At 37.0% G+C, this 22917-nt stretch overlaps 1 protein-coding gene across 2 annotated transcripts; it reads right to left on the minus strand.

Annotated features, from left to right (window-relative positions):
* Window positions 1-1733: 1733 nt before the first annotated feature.
* mylk2 (myosin light chain kinase 2) lies at window positions 1734-21522 on the minus strand. 2 transcript variants are annotated; one of them, XM_051662748.1, is made up of 14 exons: window positions 21423-21522; window positions 19514-19809; window positions 12769-13459; window positions 11945-12138; window positions 10596-10704; window positions 10357-10450; window positions 9006-9115; window positions 8691-8832; window positions 5630-5700; window positions 4820-4948; window positions 3732-3803; window positions 3022-3102; window positions 2380-2512; window positions 1734-2241 (listed from the first exon to the last, which is right to left on the minus strand). In XM_051662748.1, exons 2-14 carry the CDS (start codon window positions 19776-19778, stop codon window positions 2161-2163), a joined length of 2172 nt encoding a protein of 723 aa, XP_051518708.1. In that variant the 5' UTR covers window positions 19779-19809; window positions 21423-21522; the 3' UTR covers window positions 1734-2160. The 2 variants fall into 2 exon arrangements, with proteins under 2 accessions (XP_051518708.1, XP_051518709.1); XM_051662749.1 differs by lacking the exons at window positions 11945-12138; window positions 12769-13459 and having other exon boundaries at window positions 1735-2241.
* Window positions 21523-22917: the final 1395 nt, after the last annotated feature.

Consider the following 22917-nt stretch of genomic DNA (forward strand, 5'->3'; position numbering starts at 1 on the left):
ATCAATATTCAATAAAAATACATTTATTTTTTCAATCTTGATACACATTGTGACCATAAAAAAAAAGCACATTTTCCATAAGGTGTGCTTTTAGCCCATTTGTACTCCTATCACAAGTAAAATAGTTTACATTTTTACATCAAATATCAGATTATTAAAACCCTTTTGAATACTAGTAGTTCATAACATACAAGGTCCATACGTGTTAAGGGAGCATTATTACACTGTTTGGTATACTGAAGCAGGGCTGTAACCACCATAGACATTGACAATGCCCCCCCCCCAATATTCATAATAGTGGCCAATTGATAGGGGTTATTTTCCATGGTTGATTATCAAATTCTTCCATTTGGTCCCCCCCCCCAGTCCTGAATATATGGTTACATCCTTGTACTGAAGTCACTGTAAGATCATTTATTATACTGTAGATCCGCAAATATCACATGACACTTGAAGATGCCTGTTCAGATTAGGAGTTAGTCACGGCGAGTATTATTGCAACATCGACGCTGGATTAAGTCATTTTAATAGAATACTACTAGAATTAATGAGGTGTAAAATTAATGATCACAATCATTTGGTAATGGGTTTAAAAACTAACTCCTGTCACTCGGCCGGGTCCTAGGGAAGGTCAATGCCCCCCCCCCCCTTGTGGGTTTTCTAGTTGGGTTTCTGGGGGTGGATCATGATGCCACTGTCACACAGATGACATCATCAGCAATGATTCATTTTTAAATACAGGAAGATTTGTTGCACTGGTTCCCTTTAAGATCCATGTGACATTCATTCTCATTTAGATTAAGCCTCCCCAAATATGGAGTTTTTAGTCCAAACATGTATTTTTTTTAAGATTATTCAAAATGTTCACTTTGGTGGACCCTAAAAACTGTGACTCCAAAAGTGACTCATTCAGGTGGGTTATAAGCAAGCCAAGTACCATTCAGTCAAAGCAAACACTGCATTCTACAAACAGCAGGGCACTTAAGCAGGATCTTCCTGTTTGGTGTGGCATGAGGCATCTGCCATCTTCTCAAGGTTAATGGGTGTTGCCTGATTATGGCCACACCACCGATAAGCAGTTGTTGATTTAAGATACATTGCTGTCAAGAGCTAGGAAACATTTGAATGTGCTGACAGAAAGTTGGAGCACTGGACTCGCTGCCAACCAGAAAAGTCCATCCTGGACTATGAGGTGACTCCTGTTATTCAAAGATAGTTTGAAGTTATAGTAGGCTGCATAGAAAAAAAGCATTGTGCTTGTTTATGCAGATAGAGACTCACCTGAACTTTATGTCATGCACATGTACAACCACAAGGCTTGGACTTCCTGTTTTATTTCTTGTTCTTTGCTAATGGGCTGAATCTCACCTCTCAAAATAATGTAATATCTATTTACATAAGCAAAGTTCCTTTAAAGGTATAGTTCACCAAAAAATGTAAATTTCTATCATAATTTACTCACCCTTGTGTTGTTTCAAACCCATATGAATTTCTTTCTTTCGTGGAACACAAAAGATGATGTTTTTAGCCTCACTCACCATTCACTGGATGGAAAAAAAGTATGCAATGAAAGTGAATTGTTTCTAAGATTAACATTCTGCCTAACTTCTCCTTTAGTGTTCCATGGAGTGACAGAGGAAAGTAAGACAACTGGGTTTGGAGGGTGAGTAAATGATGACAAAATTTTCATTGGTCATTTCTTACTATATGCTTTTCAAAATATGAATATTCAAATGCAAGACAATTTTTCTTATCAATCATTTAATTCCTTCCCATCACTGTTTTGGATGAAATATTCTGCCAGAATAACTGACAAAGACAAAAGTGAAAAAAATAAAAAATTGTACCCTTGAGAAAACCTTTATTTGTACACCACAACACCACCACTGTTTAACATTATGGTGCACAAAGCAAGTACAAGAAACATTTTCATTTTGAATATAAATATAAATCGCATGTTACAGTTTGCTTGTCCATTACATATTCTAAGCTCTACGTTTAACCAAATAAGTTTTTATGATTAAAATGGCAGCCAGTTAGTGCTTAGATATGAAAAGTGGCAATGCAGAATGGCAATTACAAAGGCATGATCTGCAGATTTAAAAAGCACACATAGTGAGCACAGTCGGTAGGACCTCTCTATAGTGAGTTAGAACACTCTCAGATTCCAATCGAGGTCAGGGAACCTGAACTTCCAGTCTTCTTAAACCTCATGGCCGCAGCAATGGCTATGTAATTTTTCTGTACAAATGTGACAGAGATGGAAATAGAAAATATAAAACAAAGGAAACATTTTGAGTAATGAACTGTGCAGTATATCTTAAAATGGGATTTACAGTAGGTTTTGCTACACCATATGCATGTTCATGGTTTCTATACCTTCCACAATCGCCTGGCCATGTACTTCTTGAGGAAAACCTGTGATTTGAGCACAATATTTGCGCTCTTTGCCTTCTCAAAGATGTTGTTGAGCCAAGGGTGTTTGAGACACTGGGCAGCACTTAGACGACCACTGCACACAAGAGGACAGATGCCAGAAAGCAAAAAGAAGAGAGACTTCAATGTATAACAGTTTCTTAAAGATACCCAATGGACCATTGCACTCAATACTATATGGTATAAGGAGTATTGCATATATCACGATGCATCTGGTTTGAATGTGTGCATGAATAGGATTTGAGAGCTGGGGTGGATTCAGTAAATAATAATAATAGTTTTAGTATTTTCCACGTACAGTCCAATCGTATGGCTTTAGAAGACTTGGAATGCTATTACTGGCCAACTTTTATGGTACTTAAATGTTGCTTTTTGTCCTTTTTTGGGCTTGACAGCCTCTGGTCAGTGTATATTCTCATTTTATATAAAAAAGCAGCTCGGGCATTCTGTAAAACATCTCCTTTTGTATTCCATGAAAGAAAAACAACTACACATGGCCAAGAAGCTGAGCAGATGATGACAGAATGTTAATTTGAGTGACTATCGCTTTAAGATCAAAAGGCAGTGCAGTATTTTCACTCTCACCTTCTCTCTCTGATCAGCAGGTTGGTGACAAAGTCCCGAGCCTCAGCAGAGACATGTTCAAAGGCATCCTCATCAAAGTACCTACACACACATTCAACAGGGGGCCTTATTTTATAAAGGGCCAACAGATTTGTATAGCGTGTGTACTACTTTAATAGTTCTCTATTATTTTTATCAACCTTGTGATTTCTAAATAAATGTTTCTAGGGTCTCAGGAATTAGCTTGTTAGGTGGGTTGCAGTGTGAAGCATTTACATATATTTCATTGATCATGGTATAAATAATGGGAGGGTTGTACATGCTTGTTTTGTCCCCCCCATCCCCCCTGGAATCTACACCCCTGCCTATAAGCAACGATGTAATCTTCCAGTTAGTGTACTTCCAGAGAACCCTGTGCTAGCCAAACAGATGCACTCAAAAAAATATTTGAAATGTATGCATTTTAATTGAATAAAGTTCCTTCAAATTGAATTAAGTAAAATTGCAGTAAAAACATTTTTTTCTTCAATTTCATAATTTGTTTGTTACGAAATTGTAATGCATAATTCTTAAAAATAGGCTATATATATATATATATATATATTTGTTTTTCATGTAAAATGAACTAAATGCTAACTGAAAGCTCTCTTTAGATATTGTAGAGCTCATTGGATGTTTCAGCTTTTTTGTGATTAGCTGTTGTGTATAGGACAAATATAACAGTTGCCTACCAGTTGCCCATGAGAACATTGTTGAGGGTCTGGCTGTCATCATCACCCAGAAATGGAGAGAGGCCACTTAAGCTAGAACAAAATAAATTGATAGTGGTTGATTAATTGTTGGGATTTATTTTCTAACTAGTGGTGCATGCTATGGCAAAGGAGGGACCCAAGCCAAATCTAAACACCAGAATATTACAGAGACTTGAGGGTGGGCTTTTTTGACGCGATCAAATATGTAACCAGAAACTACTCAGAACACCATACAGTATCACGTACATACTGTAGCAATGTTCTACAAAACTGCTTAGAATACCTTAGCAACTGCATAGCATCGCCCTGGCAACCACCCGGAACACCCTGGGGACAAGTTTTACATGTGCAAGCATTTATATTATATTTAAAAATATATATATTTTAATTGTTTCTTCTTTCAACAATTCTCACTTATGGAACCATTTAAAACTTATAAATGTTATATTATTTTAGTAGGTATTGCATTAAATAGACTAAACATTTGACTGATTGATCCTGGATGGCTGCAGTGTTTGATGTTTTTAGCCTCACTACCAGTTTCTCTCCTGCATGTCCCCTCCTTTAACCAATCACAATCAATTATAAAAGAATAAATTGTAAAAAAAAAAAACAAATTGTTAAATTGGGCATATGACTCATACACTTACATTTTCATTTAAATTAAAGGGACGTTCAGTCCAGGTCAATCTCTATCAACAGCTTTTGTTGCATGATACCACACAAAATAGTCTTGACTCGTGCATAATTTTTTTCCATGTGTACAGTAGGGCAGTAACTACAGTAACTGTAAAGTACAGATTAAATTAAAAAAATGTTATATAATTTATGTTACTGCTTAAATATATGAGCAAAACATTTCAGGCCTTAAATCGTCCAGACACTGACACCGTTTACTTCCATATGAAGTTCCCTACTCTAACCTATGTTTTTCTTTTTCTGGTTATCAATTAATGACTGTTGAGCTTAACTTCTACTGAACCCAGAATGTTCCATTAATTTCAAATTTAGAAATATGTTCAAATTATTGTCAAACTGTGAATTATATGTTCTTGTGTGTTATTTACAGCATGTATGTGACAACTCCTAACGTCCACATATCTGTAGGGAAGGAGACAAAATCGAAGTTCACCACCTCTGGGGCTAAAAATTCAGGTGTTCCAAATGACACTTTGAGCTTCTCTCGTGGTTTGTACCTAAAGATGGACAAGGTAGAATGACAGTCAATTGACCCATAAAAATAAGCCTCAGTTACAATATTTGAGGATCAGCATATACATAAATAAACAGTTGTCATTGGAAAAGTATGTAAGGCAAATGTCATACTGGTTAAAAGGGGCCAATGAAAACACTAATCGTGATCTAAACTAATCAACATGCATGCATGCATGTGTACAATGGACCCATTTCACAGTCCTGTTATGATGCGTTTCTGCCTTCTTTAACAACATTAATGTAGCAAACTTTTTTATATTTCCAATTTTAAAAATATTGTGTAAATTTATATATAAATTTATTATAAATTGTAATTTGTATTATACTACCCTGGAATAAATGTAAAACAATCAGTTACTATAGCTGCGATGAGGCTTCTAACACAACTGCTGAGGGAGTGACAGAATATTTGGCCCGTTTCTCTCTTCTTACTGCTGTTATACAGCACTGTATATTTTTTATCTTCTTTTGCAAAGCTGCGAAAGCATAATTGTTGATTTTTTCTTTTGCTGCTGGAGCAAACAGGTAAGCAAAAATTAAATTAGCCTTGGTTCCCCTATTCAAGTTTAGCCAACTATGATGACTTCCGCTTCACGAACACGTGAAAAGGGTCCATAGCAGTATGTAGGTACTGTGTGTGTGTGTATATATATCCATCCTACCTCCTGGCAAGTCCAAAGTCAATGATCTTCACCTGACTGCTAGAGCGATTAACAAGAAGGATGTTCTCTGGCTGGAAATAAATTGATATGAGAACTGATAAATCATCAACATGTATTTGAAGGTGCCGTGGAAAATACATTTTTGAGAGCTGTATGCAGATATTGGGCCCATTTGTGCCACCAAATAATAATTAGAAAAAAATTGGCAATTTAATAATTACAATAATTGAATAAATGTATTAATAAATACACAAAATGAAAAGTACAATATTCAATTTAGCAATTGAAAATATATAAATAATGGTAAAATTGAAAATAGTTATTGTCCTTCATGGTTTGTGGGAGTAACTTTAGTCATTGTGATCATTATCAAATTGTCAATTCTTTTTTTTTTTTACACATTTCGGGCTCTATTTTCGTGAGTGCACTGATTCTAAATGCAATTTTTGTGCCAGCGCAAAGCGCAAGTGGCCATGGGTGGGAATGTTTGCACTACTGTGGGGGTAGGCGTGCAAACTGTGGGTGTATTGTATATAAATGAAGTGGTGCAAAGAGCAATTTGCTATTTTTTGGAGATGTCAATGCACTAAGAGGTTTCAATACCACCTCTTAACTCAGCATAAAGTCCAAATTTAGTTTCTGCATTTGCAGATTGGAGATTTCACCAGCAGATGTAATAAAGTTCATGTCCAAATTCTGAAAGTACATATCATCAGTTAATGTCCTTGATGATCACAGTTGAAGCCGTTTGTTGAAACAAAAAATTATGAGATGTGTGTTACAATTTCTAGAGGTCATTGTAAATGTTTTCAATTATTATTATTATTTTTATTGTTATGTTTAAGTCGCTGCAAAAGCGGCCAGTGGAAGGAGAGAGTAAAATATTTGGATTTGGTATGATTGATTTGACCACTTTGTTATTTTGATTATATTTTCAATTAGTTTGAAGTGTAATTTGAATTTAGAAATATTTTTGGTTTAATCTTTTCATGTTTCAATAAATAATTTACATTTTTTAAAGTCAAAATCAATCAGTAGAGGTGAAGTGCATTCTGATACAAATCACTGTTAATACTAGCCATAATTTGTGTGTCAGTAGATGAAAATTATTAATAATACTTACATTCTCTGTAACTTAATGGAGCCTAAATCCATATCCTGAACCACATTTTCCATGTGTATAAAAGGAACGTGTACCATTTAACAAGGACACAAAATAATGTAAATCCATATTTGTATTCTTCCAATTCATTACATACAGTCCATTTACACTACAAACTTATGAATGTGCTGTCTTTGTTTATACTGCTGGTGCTTGACAGGGAATGGACTGTATAAAAGGCAGGCCCGGTTCCAGATCAAAATCACTGAGGGTTCTTCTGAAAATAGTGGGGGTGCTCTGTATAAAGTGGAGATGTATCATAATTACACATTTTTTTAATAGATTAAATCATGTTTAAATGCTACTTAACGTAAAGAAAAGTTAGTTTTTTTTTTTGTACAAAACATTTATTGCTTCGGGGGTTTTTTTTCCGCATGACCTGTCACTGAAAATGACTGCTCCTGCAGATTAGGACATACTGATTTGCAAAATAATACACGTTTATAAGTTTTGATGCAGCATTTTGTGCATTCACAAAATGCAAGGATTTTTGTGTGTTTGCTGATATTCAAGAAAATCTGCTTGCCAATTTACAGTATTAGTCTTACATATTCAATTGAGCAGGGGTGTGCAGTTATTTTGGTGTTGGGGCCACATCAGCTGTTCAGTAGAACATGGAACAGAGAAGATAAAAAGTTCTGTATAGTTTTATCTTTTAAGCCCAGACATGCACTCAATGAATGATGCACAATTTTCTCAAGTGTATACTGATGGGACCATTCTGTGATTGCTTGAAGTTTTGCTGCTATACTTTCTATCATGTGTTAGTAAAACTGAATAAAATTATTAATTGATTATTTTACCATACTTCAATGCAGTGGTAATTTAGTATTCAATTTAACACTTTACATTAGGAGTCTGGTTTAAAAGTAAAATAAAATATTCGGGAAAGAGATTCTAAAAGCTTATTTTAATGTTGGCCGCAAAGTGGACCCGTTTACTTGTTTTATTCTCAGAACATTATCAACCTGTTTACATGCTCATGGGTCATGATGTGGGTCTTGTCAATGTTTGGCACCCCATTCAGCACACATCTGAATAAAACAGGCTGCATAACACTGATAAATGATTACTGCCTGAGTAACATTCAAATACAGGTGTGAGGGACTTCAGCATTTTACAAATAACACAAAGAATAAATATATTCCTCTCTCACTCTGTTTTACTCACGTATCCCCTCCGTGCACTATTGAGCATTAAGTTGTTGTTTTTTGCAGAAAGAAAGCACGTGCACTCGCATGTATGATTGCCAGATCGCATAAAATATGACAAAGGCGAAATATTTCAAGTATAAATCTCTGATTGGGGTGTTGCATATATTATCTGGCAACCCTGAGCATATTAAAAGCTTATGGATGCACCATAGGTCCAAAAGCCAGATAAATGAAAGATCTAATAAAAAACGTTCATGATAAATCAACCCGCGGGCAGCAGTTTGCCCTGGTTTGCAATTCAGGGTGCTCTAAGTTTCGTTTCAAGCACCCCGTAGAACCGGGACTGATAATAGGACAGAGACAGTGCCGGGGAAGAATCTCCATTGACCCGATTAGCGCCTTGCGCACAAGATTTTGCCAAACCCACTTGCACTTAGACTTAGCGCACGCTTGCACGAAAATAATTTCTTCTCATAAAAGGTCAAAGAGAATGAAACAGTCGTTTCTAAATCATGCCACAACATACAACAACAAAATTACAGTAAGAGATGTTGCCTTAAATTTCTCAGTGACGCTAACATGTGAAGTCTATTTATGACATGCAGTTCTCTTTGGCATTCTTCTTTGCACTATTAGTGGAAGAGGCTTCATTTGTCTACAAAAAAACTATCCTGTAGGTTCCTGTAGATCAACTGGTAGATCATGGCTTTAACAAAAGCCGCAATTACATAAATGTAGCAATTACCTTGAGGTCCAGATGAAGAACATACATCTGGTGCATGTACTGGACACCCTCACAGATCTGTTTCACAAATACCATGGCATCCACCTCAGTCAGGGGACAGCTCTCATCCACGATTCTTTCAAACAGCTCACCCCCCTCCAGACTGGATAAAAAATGAGACTGAATGGGCTTTATATGACAGTAGCTCTGATTTACTTTACTTATTGTGAAAAAGCTTCATACTAGCCAAGAATTAGCATTAGGGAGTTTTGTTCTAGTATTAGTATTGTCAAAGTCAGCATGTTTGTCTCGAAGTGTGGATCTGGATCTACTCACTACTCCAGGATCAGCACAACTTGATTCTTGACCTCAAAAGCTTCGTAGAGTTGGAGGACATTGGGATGACTGAGCTGATTCATCACCTGGACCTCATTCAGTGCCATGTCCTGGAAAACCACACGCATGGAAAGTGGGACCAACCTTTAGGAGTTTCATATCATGTCCTTACCCTAATATAACTTGTGTTATTCATGCTCTTTGAGTTAATTGTGCTAACATGGGCATCCAGTGGCCAGTAAATAAGGTATAATGAATTATATACTTCCAGAATGCGATCATTTGAGAACACAAGTCTAGAAATATTATATTATACGGGGAAGAATATGACTGCTAAAATTGGATTTGAAAATTGGCTGGAAATATTGCCCACAATAGAGTACCATTAAATGTGGACATATATATATATATACACACACACACACACACACACACACACACACACACATTGAGCACTTTTGTTAAAAACACTATGGTCCTACTAAAGTGCCCGACATGGTCTTCTTCCGTTGTAGCCCATCCACTTTAAGGTTCGACGTGTTGTGCATTCTGAAATGCTATTCTGCTCACTACAATTGTACAGAGTGGTTATCTGAGTTATCGTAGCCTTTGTCAGATCAAACCAGTCTGGCCATTCTCCGTTGACCTCTCTCATCAGTAAAGCATTTCCATCCGCAGAACTGCCGCTCACTGGATGTTTTTGGTACCATTTTGAGTAAACTCTAGAGACTGTTGTGCTTGAAAATCCCAGAAGATCAGCAGTTACAGAAATACTCAAACCAGCCCATCTGGCACCAACAATCATGCCATGGTCCAAATCACTGAGATCACATTTTTCTCCATTCTGATGGTTGATGTGAACATTAACTGAAGCTCCTGACCCATATCTGCATGATTTTATGTATTTCAGTGCTGCCACATGATTGACTGATTAGATAATGGCATGAATAAGTAGGTTTTCAGGTGTTCCTCATAAAGTGCTCAGTTAGTGTGTATGTAGGTATAATATACATATATATATATATACATATACATACATATACATATATATACACATATATATATATATATTCTAACAGGCTAACTGTAGACACTGTTTCAAATGCTTGCTGCATGTTATACTGGCTGCTTAATGTATTATGGTGCTGGTGTTTTGGTTATGAAAATTAATTGTGGTGCTAGTTTGGTAGAGGTTTGATAACATGCACATTACAGTACTGCTAAACATACTGTAAACCACTGTATAAATACATTCACAGGTAAATTAGGTATTTCACTGATGCAATTATGGAAATATCAAAATACATGCACACACATGCACACAGATCTGAACTTAATCTTGTGTACTTACCCTTTCTCTGGCATTTCGTGTATAGATGATCTTAGCAGCGAGTCTCATCCCGGTCTTATTTTCGGTACACTTGTGCACCTTGCCAAAGCGGCCACTAGCAATGTAGATATTTAATTTGATGGTTAATACTCAAAAAGGAAGGACTGATTACTGGGACAGAATTTTGGCAATTCAAGTGAAATACATTTAAAATAATTCAGTAGCAGTTATTGTAGCAGAAATTATAACTTTCATCTCACCCTCCCAGCACCTCTCTGGTGTGGATACTGAAGACATCACAGGGCGGAGGGCTGGACTTCAACGAAACAAACCGGTGAGCGAAAGGGGCAGGTTGAGGTGGAATATCATCTGAAAAGAGACAGGAGAACATATTATGTGGCATATTAAGAGATCAGACTATACAAATCCTTGAAAGTCAGTTCCCCTGAATTTCACTCACGTGTCCTTGCAGAGTAACCACAAATGCAATTCACTAATTTATGGACCTACGTGTTATATTTCTTTAAAAGAAAAGACACTTGGCTTGGTATTTTGTTATATAATGCAAAGACATTCATACATTTTAGGCTTAAAGAAATAGTTCACCCAAAAATAAAAATTCTCTCATCATTTACTCACCCTCATGTCATCCCAGATGTGGATGACTTCTTTCTTCTGCTGTACACAAAGATTTTTTAGAAGAATATTTCAGATCTGTAGGTCTACTCAATTCAAGTGAATGGTAGCCAGAACTTTGAAGGTTCAAAAATCATATAAAGGCAGCATAAAAGTAATCCATACGACTCCAGTGGTTAAATCCATGTCTTCGGAAGCGATATGATAGATGTGGGTGAGAAACAGATCAATATTTAAGTCCTTTTTTTTCATCTCCACTTTCACATTCTTCTTTTGTTTTTGGCGATTCGCATTCTTTGTGCATATCGCCACTTACTGGACAGGAAGGAGAATTTATAGTAAAAAAGGAATTATATATTGATCTGTTTCTCACCCACATCTATCAAAATCACTTCTGAAGATACTCTATGGATTTAATCACTGGAGTCGTATGAATTACTTTAAAATTAGAATTTTTGGGTGAGCTATGCCTTTAAGTGTACAAATGTTGGATCCTTCTTATGCACCAATGCACTGATGATAACACAAGCCAAGTGTCTTTTTAAAGTCTATTTGGCAACTTTATTACCACATACAGTTTTTTTCAATGACATTCTTTCAATTGTCTGTCTACTTGAGTGGGAATTTTACATCAGAGATCACTATGAGATATTTATGGTGATGATATCTGATCTATAATGTTCTCCCTGTTGGGTTGGAGTGGGAACAGCTGCAGGAGAATAGATGGGACAATAATGCGCCGAGGAAGGAGGATTATCATATTTTAGATATTTCAGATTTCTAAGGTCAGGCTAGAGGACTTGCTGTCACCTCTTTACCCTTTTAAAACAAATTTACACTACAAACTACTTCTATCTACTGCTGGTAATTGGTGCTCAGATTTGTTTTTGTAAAAAGGAACAGTACAACAATCCAGTTGTCCATGACAGCATCGCTTACAAATATCCCTTGCACAAGCAAAATGGTTATTTACCTATAATTTTGAAACAGGTTTTAGGAGGGTTATTGCTTTTCATCTGAGCCTGTTTCTTGTCTCCTGCTGGGCTTATTTTAATCTGTATTCCACCTGCTATGTGGTTTACAGCTCCGACTGCTTCAGTCCCTCTCTTTGCCAGTGGTGCTGTTACCATGTGGGTCAAATCTGCCTTTCCTCCAGTGACCTGTATTCTTTATAAAATGAAAAACACTGCTATAGAATAGTGAAATACAAGTTACAGCCAGGCAGTTCAAGTCAATATGAAATCAAAATTGACCCTATTTAATTCCTCAATACATTTTCCTGGTCTTATTGTGAATGATTTATTAGTGCATGCTATTTCAAAACAAAAACAAACAAATTTCAAACATACGTAATTACTACCTCCACTTAAGAAACAACTTTCCTTTTTAACCAAAGTCACAAATCCCTCCTAGTTTTTCAACAACCTAGCTCCATTTTAGTATCTGACACCCACTTTTTTTTTTTTTTGCAGTACAATCAATTCCCAATCAAGTCGCACCCTACATTTTTTTTCTCTTTGACTATCATTACTGGGAAATACTTCAAATTTACAGAAGTAAAAAGGTTTGCGAGTGGCATTTCATGTTGACTCTAAGGTCTGAAGGTATCTTGATCAGGAAAATTTAGCAATAAAATGAAAAAATGATGCCTGAAAATAGGCGAGCTGATGTATGGACTGTGTATATATACAGTCATCCTGACGACTTTAAAAAAAAAAAATCAAAAAATGTACTTTACATTTTGGCAAAAAATAAATAAATTAAAAAAAATACAAAAGTATTGATTGTTTGCCTTACTTTTGCAAAGAATTGGGGCAGCTGTGCTCTTGTCTGAGGGAGGAGGCTTCCTTTGTTGCTGTGGTAACAGTCAATCCCATCGTTTTTGGTGACTTATGGCTTAGTGGTAAAAATGTATCTAATAACTTTGCCATTTTTGTTGTTGTGGTATTTACTGTTGATTTTCCAAAACTCTGCGCAATAGTTACAGGTGAAACCAGACTTGGCTTGGGAGGTTTATGGCTTGGTGTTGAATCTGTAGTGACTTCCGACAAAGTCATCTTGGGAGAATAGTTCGGAGCCATTGTTGTTGCTGTAGGAGCAATCAGTCCAGTTGTCTTTGGTACAATATAATTTTGCAGAACAGTTGCATTTTCTGTTTTGATCGTTTTCAGAGCGACAGTGTTGGACAAAGTCACAACCGTTGTCTTTGGTGTTGACACTTTCCTGTCGTCTTGGACTTCTGTCTTTGTTGAGGCAATGCTTGGAGTGGTGACCAACTTCTGAGTCATCATTGTTGCAGGAGGAGCAACACTCTGTGTCTTAATGTCATTCTGGTTTAGTGTAATATTCTTATTTTCAACCCGATTCATATTCTGTGTTTTCTTGTGATGTTGTGATCCGTCCAGTTTTGGTTGTAGAGTAGACATTTCTCTTTCTCCTTTGTTTTGTAATTTAGCTTCATGCTGAAATTTGACTTCTAACAGTATACCTGCGCAAACACATGACATGTGTGAACTCTTGTGTATACTTAAAACAAAACAACTCTTACATTTATTGAAGTATATGAAAAAAAGTTGCAAATTTAATGTTCATTTTTTAAATATTTCAGCTACTGCATCCATTATTTAAAATAACCTTTTAGTCTTTGCTTGAAGATTTAAGTAAAATCTACATAAAAAGTTCAGCTAGAGGCCAATTCTATGGCTGTTTAGAGTGAAAAATATAGATAATATCTATTATATTTTTAATGTTAAAAAAAAACTGCTTAATAGTACTGTTTTATTCAATTGTTCTTTTTGTTTTGGGGTTAATGTTTTATTCTGACATCAGCAATTTACATAGTCACTCAATTTCACAACAAATATTTAAATTGATGGTTCCCCAAAAAATGAAAATTCTCTCATCACTCACTCACCCTCATGCCATCCCAGATGTGTATGACTTTTTCTTCTGCTGAACACAAAGACTTTTAGAAGAATATCTCAGCTCTGTAGGTCCATACAATGCAAGTGAATGGTGACCAGACATTTGAAGCTCCAAACAAAGGAAACATAAACGTAATCCATCCAACTCAAGTGGTTTATTCCATGTCTTTTGAAGTGATATGATAAGTGTGGGTGAGAAACAGATCAATATTTAAGTCCTTTTTTTTTTTTACTACAAATCTCCACTTTCACACTTTGAAAGTGGAGATTTTTTTGTCAAATCTAAAAATCGTGTTCTGCAGAAGAAAGAAAGTCATATACATCAGCGATGACATAAGGGTGAGTAAATGATGAGACCACAATAGGGAGTCATTGGTCTCTATTCCTAAAGCCCACCTCTACACCTACCCCCTAACCATAACCATACTAGAGATTCTCCAGCGTTTGTACCATCCAATATGGTCAAGTTTTGTGAGAATTTCGGTCCATGTTTTTCAGACAAAAGCACAGAATAACACGATGGTTTAAAACTCAATTAAACACGGTTCGTGCCTCCTCAGATTTTTTTAATAAGACGATTTTTGGTAGTTATCAGCATATTTGGGTGGATGTCAAAGCACTTAGTATAACACATTGTTGCCTCAAGCCAACATACCTAAAAAGCACCCAGTTCCAAATATTATTCCTCAGAATTTTGTTTTTGAAAAGTGAATCGAAAATGTCTTTGAACATAGCTTTCACAACACATGCAATTTAGGGTTAAAATTTATTTTTATTTTTATATAACCCAATAATTGCACCTTCCTTTTCTTTACAGTGTAAATAGTTTAATTTGTTGTTTATTCTTTAGTCAGATGATTTGTGGGTCTCCCTGTCAATTTGCAGTGGCATAAATAGTTACCATGCTAACAGGTCTGTGACGTTCAGGTTTATGCCTGTCAAATCAAATTGAACATGGTAATCCTGTGGCCCCACACCACCTTTCCAAATTAGTGCTGCCAGACACATTGAGTAATAATGTAGCAGCATAATAATCTTTGATCACTGTAGTCACCTTTCTCAGAGGGCACATTCAGGGCATGTGGCTCTATTTTACGGTCTCTAGGTCAAAAATGGAGGGGTCAAGGGAAGCCAGAACAATCCTGGCACCTTGAAGTGATTGGACAGTGGAGGTCGACTTTAGCCAGCAGCTGAAGTTTCCTTCGGAGGTCGCCCTTACCTCCTTGAGGCCAGTAAAGGCGTCGTGCTCGACATGAGCTAAAAAGATGTAATGATTGAGCTTACCGTCCCATGGGAAGAGAGATTGGAAGCACCCCATGAGAGAAAGAAGCTAAAATATTCTGATCTGGACCCAGAGTGCAGGGAAAATGGATGGAGGACTGCCACTTTGGGTGTCGAGGATTTATGGGAACATCAATGCAGCACCTATAGACATTGATATTGCTGGATCAGTATTAAAGAAGTCTCTAAAAGGAAATGGCAGCAGAAGTTGAGAAGGGAGCTTCTGGCTATGGTTAAGAAGGAAAGACAATGTCTACCATCCCTGGAATCACGAGTTTGAATCGAGGGCGTGCTGAGTGACTCCAGCCAGGTCTCCTAAGCAACCAAATTGGCCCGGTTGCTAGGGAGGGAATAGTCACATGGGGTAACCTCCTAATGGTTGCCATAATATGGTTCTCGCTCTCAGTCGGGCGCATGGCGAGTTGTGCATGGATGCCGCGGAGAACGCTGTGAAGCCTCCACACACGCTATATCTCCGCGGTAACGTGCTCAACAAGCCACATAAGATGTGTAGATTGACGGTCTCAGACGCGAAGGCAACTGAGATTCGTCCTCCACCACCCGGATTGAGGTGAGTCACTACGCCACCATGAGGATTTAGAGCGCATTGGGAATTCCAAATTGGGGAGAAAAAGGGAAGAAGAAAAAAAGGAAAGAAATTAGTGGGGTGTGCAGAAGGCAGTGAGGAGAAAGTCGGAATAGGGAACATTTGTGAGACCTGAGATAAAGAGTGATACAATTACATAAATAGCAGTGAGGTTCAGCAATTGGTTTGTACTAAGCTTGCAGTAAAATATCCCATAAAAAGACATGCAATATTTTACTGTAGACAAATTATTTGCAGTACCACACTGCTATTTTTATTGCAATAATTTAAAGACCACAAGCCAGCATTTATTGTTTTTTTATATTATGCATCATATTTTAAACTACACCTGTTATTGTTAACGTACATTATTCCACGAGAATTTATGTCATATTACACAGGCATTAATCCAGACATTATAAAGAGAGAATATGGTTCTGGATCCTTGACAGATGAGCAGGGCAGAAGACTGGTATAAAATGTTTGTAGAACAGCAACAGCGCCGCCTTACGGAGGCTCTGAACCGCACGGTGAGAAAAAAAAAAAAAAATGCATGTGGTACCAACCTTGGCCACCAGGTGCCACTATCAGTAAACATGTAATCTTATGCTTTTAATGCTTTCTCTGTTGCTATATAGTTGAATAATACATTTATTATTTATTTAAGTGTTTGAAAACCTTAATCAAGACAGAATCAGGTTACATATGTTTGATATGGCATTCGTTGTCGTGTAACAACTGGAGTTATTTTTTTGTTTGAAATTGTTGGTCTTTCTAAACCATCTATGCCGTCCCAGAAATCTATGCATGTGCGCGTCTTGGAGAAGCGCTTTCATTGCACACATATCAAATCAAACGCGCTTTTCTTTTGTCTGTTCTTCAAAATATAAAAATCACACGTTTCATCATATGCGCGTCTTTGCGTCTAATTTCTTGTCATATCACTCCGAGAAGTCTTACAGGTCGCCATCCAGTGGCTGGTACATCAGCAAAATTACCTGCCACTCCACATGAAAAATCCACATTTGGCAGTAGGCTGTATGACAAATTTGGGAGAAAGGAAATCAAACTGTCATTAGCCTAGTTTCCATCCACTTTTCGCACTATTTTGTTATCGACAAAGTGAAAATGGGTAAAACAAATTTGCCTGTTTTCATTCAAATGGCCTTTTATGGATAAAAAAAATAAATAAAAAAAAATAAATAAATAAATGGTGTGCAAGATGACGTCATGCCTAGAAAAAAAAAGTCTCATAAGTTTTGGTTTATCGCAAAATAAATCTGCCCTTAAGCTGTTTCCATACAGAAGTGTGTGTATATCGCTAATTCGCCTCCCAGATGTCCCCAGTTTTTTATCTCCGAAGTTTTGGTAAAATGGGGAGAACATTGAGACAATTCAATGAAATTAGCCAGCATACTGTCATTTTAATTTCACAAATAAAAGCAATCAGAAGATGAGGAACTGCAATCAAAAGGGAACAGTTGCCCTTCTGATAGGACTGTAATATTGGTCCTGATGTTGCGCCTATCGTAGGTTCCGACCTGAAAGCGAATCGTCATGTGCCTGTTCAAGCTGGCAACCTGCATTAAGTAGTGGGGGAAACTTTCAGTCTTAGTATAAGGACCATCTATTGATGTGTATATGCTGTGTGCACAGCTATTAAAGAAAAACTGATGCGGTGTAATATCAGGGTTTACATATGATACATTCCTGATATTTAATAGGCTATTTTGAACAATCATTTAATCTAAAGCATCACCATCACAACTGCATCATGTCCGTCAACTTTTAACGACCAACTGAACTTGATTGTCAATTTTAGTGTCATAATGCAATTTACATTTTCTGAAGATGCTCAGCAAATGCGATCCGAGGTAAAGAGGGTTAGAGAACACAGGTAACCTTTTGATTAATGTCTTGATTATTGGTGACCCTTGTTTTAATGTACAGCAGTATGGTTTTATAATATGAATAATCACATAACTCATACTGTACCATTGCATTCACAAAGTTGCATTAGTTTAACCAATGTATTATTTAGTATGTTGCTGTCATTTACAATTTAAATGTGGAAAATGCATTGTATGTTTGCAAAAAAAAGTTTAGTAGCAATTAAAGAATTCAATTTCAAGTCAGGACTACTTCAGAGAACATCTGTGAGAAGAGATCACGTCCCAGTCACCAGATGATACCTCCAACACTTCTGATGAAAATGACTTCAAACTCTAAAAACTATCTGTGTGCCTGTGACATTAGACCACTCTCTCCTTAAATGTATATGATCAGGAGGATACAGCATATTGAATTATAAAAAAATATTAAACAAAAGCCTCAAGAGATAGATCACCCAAAAATGAAAAATCTCTCATCATTTACTCACCCTCATGCCATTCCAGATGTGTATGACTTCTTTCTGCAGAACACAAATTAAGATTTTTAGAAGAATATCTCAGCTCTGTAGGTCCATACAATGCAAGTGAATGGTGACCAGATTTGTGAGTTTCCAAGAGCACATTAAGGCAACATAAAAGTAATCCATACGACTCCAGTGGTTTAATTCATGTTTTCAGAAGAGATATGATAGGTGTGGATGAGAAAAAGATCAATATTTAAGTCCTTTTTTACTCTAAATTCTCCCTGCCCAGAAGGTGGTGATATGCACAAAGAATGTGAATTGCCAAAAACAAAAGAAAGTGGAGATTTGTAGTAAAAATTGACTTAAATATTGATCTGTTTCTCAACCACACCTATCATATCACTTCTGAAGAAATGGATTTAACCACTGGAGTCTTATGGACTACTTTTATGCTGCCATAATGTGCTCTTGGAGCCTCAAAGTTCTTGCCACCATTCACTTGCATTGTATGGACCTACAGAGCTGAGATATTCTTCTAAAAATCTTAATTTGTGTTCTGCAGAAAAAAGTCATACACATCTGGAATGGCATGAGGGTGAGTAAATGAGAGAATTTTCATTTTTGGGTGAACTATCCCTTTAATTCACCAGTACTTTTTACTTTTGATACTTAAGTACATTTGCAAGGAAATACTTCTGTACTTTTACCCAAGTGGAAATTTAAAAGGAGTAATTTCACTTTTACTGGAGTAATATTTCATCAGGGTATCTGTACTTTTACACAACTACAAGATTAGTGTACTTTGTCCACCACTGCTTATAGCTCAAGCTTCTTCAAAGTGTCCATCCCTTGCTTAGATTATTATAGCTCTGCACACTCTGGCATTTGACCAACTTCATGAAGTGTCCACTTGGGATGCTTTTAAATGGTATTGAAGGAGTTCCTATGTATGCTGAGCACTTGACTGCTTTTCCTTAATCAACTCATGCATATTTTAGTGTTGTAAATAAATTCATAGGAAGGCACCATTTATTTTTCTATATAAAACTAATCTCAAGCACTGAAGCATAGGCATTTAGATCAAAATTATTTTAAGATCACGATAAATATAAATTCAGTCAAATGTCCATACCGTTTACTGGTATTATATAGGCCAAATTTGTCATTCAATAAATGTGAAATTCAAATAATAAATGACCAAAGGTTTGATTTTACTTTAAAACCAACTTGTTTTAGATGTAACAAGTCTAATTGTTAATTAGAACTCAGTGTGCTGCAAGCAACCTCAAAATAGTCCTTCACATCACAGCCACATTTATCTGCACTGTAACACCAGGAATATTGAAAATATGAAGCTGTAATACAATAGCAGCACCATTCCTCTGGTTTACATACCACATGCCAGCTCCTCCAGGGCTGTTCTCATCTCCTGGACTTTCCTCTCCAGAGAATCCAGGAGTTTGGTCTGAGCTGACAGCTGATTGGTCAGAGTCTTTTGCAGGGTGCTGTGCTGCACACAGGTCTCACACATCGGGCAGCCTCTCTCGGAGCTCCTGGTTAGGAGCTGGTCTACTTTGAATAGCAGGTCATCAACCTTGGCCCCCAGGGTTGTGGGGTCAGAAGGAGCCACAGGGCATTTCATTGAGCCCTTGTCAGACATGCATGAACTGGAGGTTGTGCTAGGGAAATAACTAATTAGGGAGGACAGGAAACCTGGTGTTAATGACAATGACACTAAAAATACAATTACCAATTGAAGGAATTGTCTGGGTTCAAAACAAGTTAATCTCAAATCAACATCATTTGTGGCATAATGTTGATTACCACAAAAAAAAAATAAATAAATAAATTTAATAAAGCAAAAATTGTGGTTACGGTAAAGCACAAGCAATGGAATATAACTTAACACAGATACAGTTAATAAGCGATTTTATCACAATATAATAATGTTAACATGAATAATATTTGTCTTGTCACTATACTTTTGAAACAGTGTATTTTAGCATTAATAGACTGGCCCCATTCACCTCCATTGTAAGTGCCACTAATGCTGTTAAGCTTAACTAATACTGAACCTGGAATATTCCTTCAAGATCTGATCTGACAAGTTCCGAAATCACCATGTTTACTAAACAGGTGGGTCCTTGTCAAAATATGGTGACAAACACAAAGGCATAATTCTATAACCTAATCTTTTTATTAAATATGAAATGGTTTTACTCTATATTGTTTTACTAATTTTTGTGGTCAGTTATCTGAAAAACTTTGTCCCCTAAATCTGGTAAACCACTTTTTTGACATTTACAGTTAGTTTATTTTGTTTTCTCAGGTGAAGCATTAGTGCAAGGCCTAACAAGTGTCCAAGAGAGCAAAATAAATCATTTAAATAAAGTTAAAAGAATGTTTGATTTCATGTCATTGGTGTTATCAATGTCAAAAACTTGTATTTTGAAATGGCAAAAAGTTGTGGTAAAGAACTTCCAAGATTAAAGGAAGAGGCTACTCAAATATATTTTCCCACCATGTTGGAAGTTATTAATTTACATTAACAAATGTTATGGTTCATTAAAATGTGTTATTGGTGTTACATTAAACAATATTCATTTGAAATATAAAAATGTGAGATTTGATTTTAGTCTAATCAGTGGAAAATTTGTCATAAGTGTTGTGTTCCTGCTCAACCAAGAGCATGGTGCTAACAATGTTGAGATCATGGGATCGGTTCCCAGGGAACACAATCTGATAAAATGTATACCTTGAATTATTTTGGATAAAAGCATCTGCCAAAAGCATAAATGTAAATGTGTTACAACCCTTGCTTCACTTGGTGAAACAAAATTACAATTAAGGAAGTCAAGTTGTTCTTTATGAATAAAAATGTCAGTTAAATTTTTACCCTCAGCTTCAATGGGTGAAAACTGAAATGCATGGAGACATTGAGAATGCACCAGATAAGATTCTAGGGTTAGGTTGTTTCTGTAATACAGAGCATTTTACTTTTACTTCAGTTCAATGAAACACTCCTGCAGTGTGGTAAATTATTGTATTTGCTCATTTAATAAGGATAAAATCAAAAACCTTTATGTAGGATAATTATTCATGAATTGGGAAAATGTTATAACACGTCACACAGCAGGACACTGCTGTCACTAATTCATGTCATCTCCCCTCAAAATACAAATGATTGAAATTACAACCACACTAATAATTTCTTTAGACCCACAACCTAAAGATGACATATTTCCATTTAACACCCCCCCCCAAAAAAAACTCAAAGTAATTTTTCACTTCAATTTACACTCACCTGTAAAGTTGTTTATCCAAACTGAGAAGCCCACTGTAAAGTATATACTTTCTGTGAGGGGATTGGTGTCTAGTGTTTTGTGAAGCTCAAGGTACCAGCCTGTCAGATTCCTCTTATCTCTGCTCCCTATCCACCACACCAGAAATAGGCAGACCAGAGAGGGGGACTTAAACACTAAACTGATAATAGAGGCATGCAGAGCTGTACCGGGAAGGGATGCATGAACTCTTTCCAAGACAAAGGAGTAAAGACAGCAAAGCATGAGCTGAACAAATATAAAACATGTACCTCTGACTGTTGGTCCATGGAATGCTGTGACAGTCATCTCTGCATGTATCTTTAGAGGGATAGTCACACAAAACTGATGCTGTCATTCCGTCAAACATCTTTTGTATTCCACAGAAGTTATATACACTGGTGAGCCTAAATATTATGACCAACTGCCTAATATGCTTGGTCCTCTGTGCCGCCGAAACAGCGCTGACCTGCCAAGGCATGGACTCTGTAAGACTCCTGAAGTTTTCCTGTGGTATCCAGCACCAAGACATTAGCAGCAGATCCTTCAAGTCCTGTAAGTTGTGAGGTGTAGCTGCCGTGGATGCTCGATCGGATTGAGATCTGGGGAATTTGGAGGCCAGGGCAACACCTTGAACTCTTCATGTTCCTCAAACCATTCCTGAACAACAAGTGCAGTGTGACAGGATGCATTATCCTGTTGAAAGAGGCCACTGCCATCAGGGAATACCATTGCCATAAAGGGGTGTACCTGGTCTGCATTGCAATGTTCAGGTTGGTGGCACGTGTCAAATTGATGTTCACAAATGGCTGGACCCAGGGTTTCACAGCAGAAAATTGCCCAGAGTATCACACTCCTTCCACTGGCTTGTCTTCCCACAGTGCATCCTGGTGCCATCACTTTCCCAGGTAAATGGCGCACACGTACATGGCCGTCCGCATGATGTTTGAGAAAACGGGACTCAACGGACCAGACGACCTTCGGACCATTGCTCCAAGGTCCAGTTCCCACGCTCGTGCCCATTGTAGGTGCTTTCGACGATGGACAGGGGTCATCATGGGCACTATGACCGGTCTGCGGCTATGCAGCAGGGTGCAATGCACTGCGTGTTGACATTCCTCCCGTAACGATCATTTAAATTTGAGACTTGTGCCTCAATAGACCTTCTGTCAGTTTGGACCAGACGGGATGGCTTTTGTTGCCCTCTCGCGTCGATGAGGGTTTATTAAAAAAAAGCAGCTTCAAAATTAACATTAGTATGCCTGTGCAATTTATGTTGTAAAACATCCAAATATCTTCAAAATGCAGTTACCACAAAATGTATGTAACTCAAATTGGAAAAACCCCATAAGAACCAATGGTGAATCAGCCTTCAGTGTATGCATACATATTGAAGTAATAGAGCAACTGTAGCAATTCAATGGTAGGCCATGATCCAGACCCAACTTCCTGTTTCTAAAAGGAAATACGCCACAGGAA

The sequence above is a fragment of the Myxocyprinus asiaticus genome, chromosome 29, assembly GCF_019703515.2.
Source record: "Myxocyprinus asiaticus isolate MX2 ecotype Aquarium Trade chromosome 29, UBuf_Myxa_2, whole genome shotgun sequence".
NCBI classification, from domain to species: domain Eukaryota; kingdom Metazoa; phylum Chordata; class Actinopteri; order Cypriniformes; family Catostomidae; genus Myxocyprinus; species Myxocyprinus asiaticus.